Source organism: Panthera onca, chromosome B1 (assembly GCF_046562875.1).
Source record: "Panthera onca isolate mPanOnc1 chromosome B1, mPanOnc1 haplotype 2, whole genome shotgun sequence".
Lineage (NCBI taxonomy): Eukaryota > Metazoa > Chordata > Mammalia > Carnivora > Felidae > Panthera > Panthera onca.
In genome coordinates, this window is record NC_138342.1 from 1,257,028 (window position 1) to 1,262,302 (window position 5,275).

Consider the following 5,275-nt stretch of genomic DNA (forward strand, 5'->3'; position numbering starts at 1 on the left):
AGGTGGTTGGACCTGGAGGCTGGGAAAGGCGGGCGGAAGGGGAGTGGCAAGTAGGTGTCCGTGCACCGAAGGTGGAGAGGAAGGACCTGGCAGGCCGGCGGGCTTCTTTCCTGGCCGGGAGGGTCGGGGGCCAGGCTGGGCCGAGTGAAGACCTGGGAGCGCGGATTCCCCACCGCCTCACGGCCTGGCTCGCTCCTGGCCCTGATCTCCCCGGGGCAATCCAACCCGACCGGACCTTACCGACCGGCGGGGAGCCTCCCCAGCTCCTAGAGTGCATAGAGCCCCACCCTCAGGATCGGCCCCAGGGACACCCCGAGACCCCGCACCGCTGGAAGCAAATTTCCCGCTTCCTCAGCTTGGTTCCCGCCGGCAGTGGCTCTGGAGGTTCTGCCCAGATGCCGCCTCCTCCCGGCAGCCCTCCCGACTCCAACGCCTGTGAGCCTGACGGGGGCTGCAAGCGCAGCTCCTGCCAGGGCTGAGTACTCGGAGTCCTGGAGCTTCCGCGGTCCCTTTAAACCGGTGGTTCGCGCAGTCCCGGGGTTCCCATGACAACAACGGCGGAAGGGGGACCCGGGCGGGGTCTTGTCGGAGCGCATGCGCGGTACGCGCCCGACGCGGCACGTCTTCCCGAGTCGCCCGCGCTGCTGTCGCGGGGTCCCTGAACCGCGGTGAGGGCGGGGTGGGGCGTTCGCGGGCCCGGGGGGCGGGTCGCGGGCTCGGGGTGCAGAGGTGGGGGGTGGTCTTGGGACCTAGCTGAGGGCGGGGTGGGAGGGGTTCGCGAACCCGGGAAGGGATGGGGCGAGGGGTCCATGAACGGGGGTGAGGGCGGGGTGGGAGGGGTTCGCAGGCCCGGGGATGGGGTGTCGAAGTGTGAAGGGTTCACGGGCCCGGGGCGGGGGGTAGGATGGGGAGGTCCATAAACTGGGGTGAGGGCAGGGTGGGAGGGGTTCGCGGGCCCGGGGTGGGCGGGGTGGGGGGTGTCCATGAACTGGGGTGAGAGCGGGGTGGGTGGGGTCCATGAGCCCCGGTGAGAGCCGGATGGGAGGGGTTCGCGGGCCCGGGGTGGGCGGGGTGGGGGGTGTCCATGAACCGGTGTGAGGGCGGGGTGGGGGGGGGTGTCCATGAGCCCGGGTGAGGGCGGGGTGGGAGAGGTTCGCGGGCCCGGGGTGGGCGGGGTGGGAGTCCGTGAACCCCGGTGAGGGCGGGCTGGGAGGGGTCGCGGGCGCGGGGGGCGTCGCCCAGGTGGGTGAACGGGTCGGGCTGACCCCTGTGCCTTGCTGCAGGGCGGCCCCGGCTCCCTGCGCTCGGCCATGGCCCCCCCGCCTCCGTGCAGGCTCCCGAGGTCGCTGCCGCCGTGGCTGCTGCTGCTGTTGAGTGTGGCGCTGCTGGGCTCCCAGGCCCGAGCCGAGCCCGCCGCTGGGAGCGCCGTCCCCGCGCAGAGTACGTGCGTCGCGGAGGGTCCCCGCGGGGCCGTGACTCCACCCGGGTGTGCGGGAGCGCCGTGCCTCCCCATTGTTCCCGGCGCCCCTGCCGCGGTCCGGCGCTCGGGCCACCCCTTGGGTGGGGGGCGCACGGGTGGGACCGGGGTAGGGTCACGTTCTCGCCGCCCTGATGCGCATCTCCGTAGGCCGCCCGTGCGTGGACTGCCACGCGTTCGAGTTCATGCAGCGCGCCCTGCAGGATCTTCGGAAGACGGCCTACAGCCTGGACTCGAGGGTGAGCCTCTCTGGCCAGGAGGAGGCCTGGCCTGGCCGGACCACTGGCTCAGGGTGCTGCCTGAGGGCGGGGACGGGGTGGGGGTGGGGTAGGACCTCCCGCAGCGCCCGCGATCTTCCCGCCCTCATCTGGCACACCGTTTCCGGCCTCAGTGAGGGAGGGTGCCTCTCCTCCCCCAGGCCTCTCGGCCTTATTCCCTGTGAGCCCCACCAGGCACCGCCAGCCTCAGTTCAGCATTCCCTACGCGGGGCAGTGAGACCCAGTGGGGAGGGGAAACTGGGGCAGGGAGTCAGAAAGGGCTTGGTGGGGGAGGGTTGGGCAGAGCCGTCTGGTCTGGGAGGCTCCTCACTCCCCAGCCTCACCTGGGGAGGAACGAGTGTGCACACAGGGTCCCAGGGCACAGGGATCACCCCCCCCCCCCCAAATCTGGAATGAACACAGCCTCCCCACATTCTCCCATGTCCTTGCTGTCCCTCGGTCTGGCGGGGGGGGGGGGTAGTTTTCACTTAGGACAGAGATAGGTACTCCTCTGGGGAAAGGGGAGAGTGTCCAAGAGTGGAAAGAAGGGGAGACCCCACTCTGATCCCCTTTTCTGGGCAGCCCCCCCAGGGTTCCCCAGATTGAAGCCTAGACTGCCCCCCAGGGTCTGAGGATCCAGAATCTCCTAGAGTCTGAGGCCAGGCTCCTGAGAGCAGCAGCCCCCAGCCCATCCTGGGCCGGTGCTGGGGGCAGCCTGGGAAGGGGCATGTGCATAGAAGGAGAGCGGGTGAGAAGTAGTCCAGGCGTGGGATCGGCGTGTGCAGGGCCCAGGGCAGGACTGCGGTGCTGCCAGAAACCACAGAGTCTCTTTCCCTCCTGGAAGAGGGGAGTGGGGAGGAGAGGAGGCCCACCCAGTAGCAGAGGGTCTGACAATCAGTGGTGGGGAGGCGGCGTAGGGGGGGTGGTGGCTCTGAGTTCTGGGGAGCTGGTGGAGAGGGTACTGCCTGTGGGTTTTGGGGGGACACGGGCAGAGTGCCCACGGGAGCTGGTGGGGGGCAGCAGTCGTACAAGTGCCCTCCCTCACCGCGCCTTGTTGCTTTGCAGACGGAGACCCTCCTGCTGCAGGCCGAGCGCCGGGCCCTGTGTGCCTGCTGGCCTGCCGGGCGCTGAGGATCCTCAGACACCACTGTCCCCTCATCAATAAATGCCCAGCCCAGCACGCCGTGTCCTGTCTCCCTGTTCTGGCCACCACAGCCCACCTGCATCGCCCCCCGCGTCCCTGAGTGGGCTCCTCTGTGGGTCTTGGACCCCCAGCTGTTCCATTTGGGCTGAGGCCCACTGGGCACCTGCTGCACACCAGCGCCAGTGCCAAGCAGATGGGCATGCGTGGCCACACGTGTGGACCTGGACCCACAGGCACCGTGGCCACTGCCAGTCCGCCTTCAGAGACCTGCTTCCTTGCCTGCCTGCCCTTGTTTTGAGGCCAGGGGAGCACAGAAGTTGGCCCGGTCCCTTGGAACAGCTGCCCCGGTGCTGAGCCCCCAAGGGCTCCCCTGCACTGTCCTGGGGATGGCTCTGGTGGGAGCTCCGTGGAGGCCCAGCCCGTGGACCCCCACGGAGCCTAGCCTGCCGTGGCCACCGGGAGAGGGAGGCGGGGAGAGGGAGGCGGCCCGGGCAGCCTGGGAAGGCTCCTCCGGGAAGGGAGGGCCGGCACGGTCCCCACGGTCTCCACCCAGCCTGCCGGGCCCCTCCCATAGCCTGAGCCCAGCTCCCGGGCACCAGAGAATTGGAATCTGGATAGGAGCGTTGTGCCTGTGGGTAACGGGCCCGTAGTCACCCACCCATGAATAGTGCCAGGCAGGAGGCCAGGTGTGTTGGCAGCTGTGGTGGGCAGGTGAGTGGGGGTTTCTGGTCCGGTCGGCTCCCAGAGAGGGGCTCCCGGCTCTCCACCCCCAGCTTGTCCCTGTCAGGGTTCGTGTGCACACTTTCGCTCAGACCCTCCCTCTGGGCCTCTGAGCTCCTCAGGGCGGTGCTCCCACCCCGTGCCCTCGGTGCTTCTCCGCCTGCAAGTGCCTGGCCTGCAGGTGAGCATGCAGGTGTCTGGGCCACGGTGAGCAAACCAGAGTCCTACCTTGGTTGCGGTGGGAGGTTGAGGTAACCGTCTTGGCAGCGACAGTGTCTCTAAAACAGGCCAGGGAAAGACAAAGGGGTGCCGAAGCCATCTGAAGCCTAGGCCGGCTCTCGATTCTGGAAATGAGCGAGGTACACGGGGGTGGGGGGGGGGGCATAGCATCAGAATTCTAATGTCCTGGGGCCCCAGGATGGAGCAGAGGGGTGGCTGAGGCAAGTGCCTCTTCCCCCGGGGCCCGCCCAGAGGGTGCTGGTGTTCCGTTGGCTGGCTTCGGTGGGGATGCACCCTGTGTTCTCTGCTTGGGTGGTCAGATGTAGCAAATACAGATCTGGGACCGGCAGGTACTTTTCAGTATAGAAGGTACAAGTACTTCTAATGTAAGTACTCTTTAAGTAGAAGCGTGTCCCGTGCAATGTTTCGGACTTATTTATACTACAAGTTATTCATATACCCAAAATTTAAATTTAGCTGGGCATCCTGTATTTTGTGGGCAGCCACAAGCCCTGGCACAAATTGGGGTTTCTGTTACTGTGAAAGATCAGGACGGCCAAGGGCTTGTCTCAGAAAGCCTCTCCTGGGAGCACCCTTGGGGAGGAAGTAGGGGCCCGAGCCCCGCAGGCAGGGCCTGGAGCGGCAGGTGCAGGGGCCAGGATGCTGCTGTGCCTGCCATGCTAGTCTTGGGGTATGTTCTGGACCCCTCAAGGTGACAGAGAGGTCCAGGGAGCAACTGGGTAGATGTGCCTGGGAAAGGGGCTGGGGAGAGAAGGTCAGGAACGCAGGTGCTGGCCAAGACCCTGTGGCCTGGGGGCGGCCAGAGCAGAGGTGAGCGCTAAGAGGGAAGAGAGATGAGGGGCCCCAGAGGAGAGGGGGCAGCCGTGAGGCAGGAAGAGCCCTGAGACCGGTGAGGGCTTCGGTTAGAAAGGAGGGGTCAACGTGTCATGTGCTGCTGAGGTCAAGCGAGGGCCAAGCCTGGTTCCGGACCACCAGAACAAACACCGGTCGTTGTCGCCCTTGGTAAGAACGGGGTCAGTTGTGGGTGGGGAAGGCCTGAATGGAGGTTTCGTGGCGGGCAGTGGAGGTGGGGAGAGTCGGCACGGACAACTTGCAAGTTTAGTCTTGCGAGGCGAACAGCCGTCGCGGGGCTGGGACGTGGCTTTCCTGCGCATCTGAGGCACAGTCCATCAAGAGCACTTGCCGCGACTGTGTCCGCTAAGCAGTGAACTGGAAATGAAGTATCTCCACGACAGCTTGTGTTTTCTGGGCTTGGTGTTGCCTTAGTGTCTCAGTGCTGTCTGCTGTTGTCACATCCTTACCTTCGAGTCACTCCTCTGTCCCTTGCCAGGCCCTTGCCCTCCTGCTCCCAGCCAGCTGGGCACTCCTACTGCCCACTGGCTGCCCTGAAGGGGTAGAGCCCCGGTTTAGAGCCCTGCCTCCTAGACCTCGTGTCAT

The 5,275-nt window shown here is 66.3% G+C and overlaps 1 protein-coding gene across 1 annotated transcript; it reads left to right on the forward strand.

Moving 5' to 3' along the window:
• Positions 1 to 537: 537 nt before the first annotated feature.
• NICOL1 (NELL2 interacting cell ontogeny regulator 1) lies at positions 538 to 2,914 on the forward strand. Its single transcript, XM_078446370.1, has 4 exons — positions 538 to 668; positions 1,284 to 1,440; positions 1,628 to 1,716; positions 2,800 to 2,914. Exons 2-4 carry the CDS (start codon positions 1,311 to 1,313, stop codon positions 2,863 to 2,865), a joined length of 285 nt encoding a protein of 94 aa, XP_078302496.1. The 5' UTR covers positions 538 to 668; positions 1,284 to 1,310; the 3' UTR covers positions 2,866 to 2,914.
• Positions 2,915 to 5,275: the final 2,361 nt, after the last annotated feature.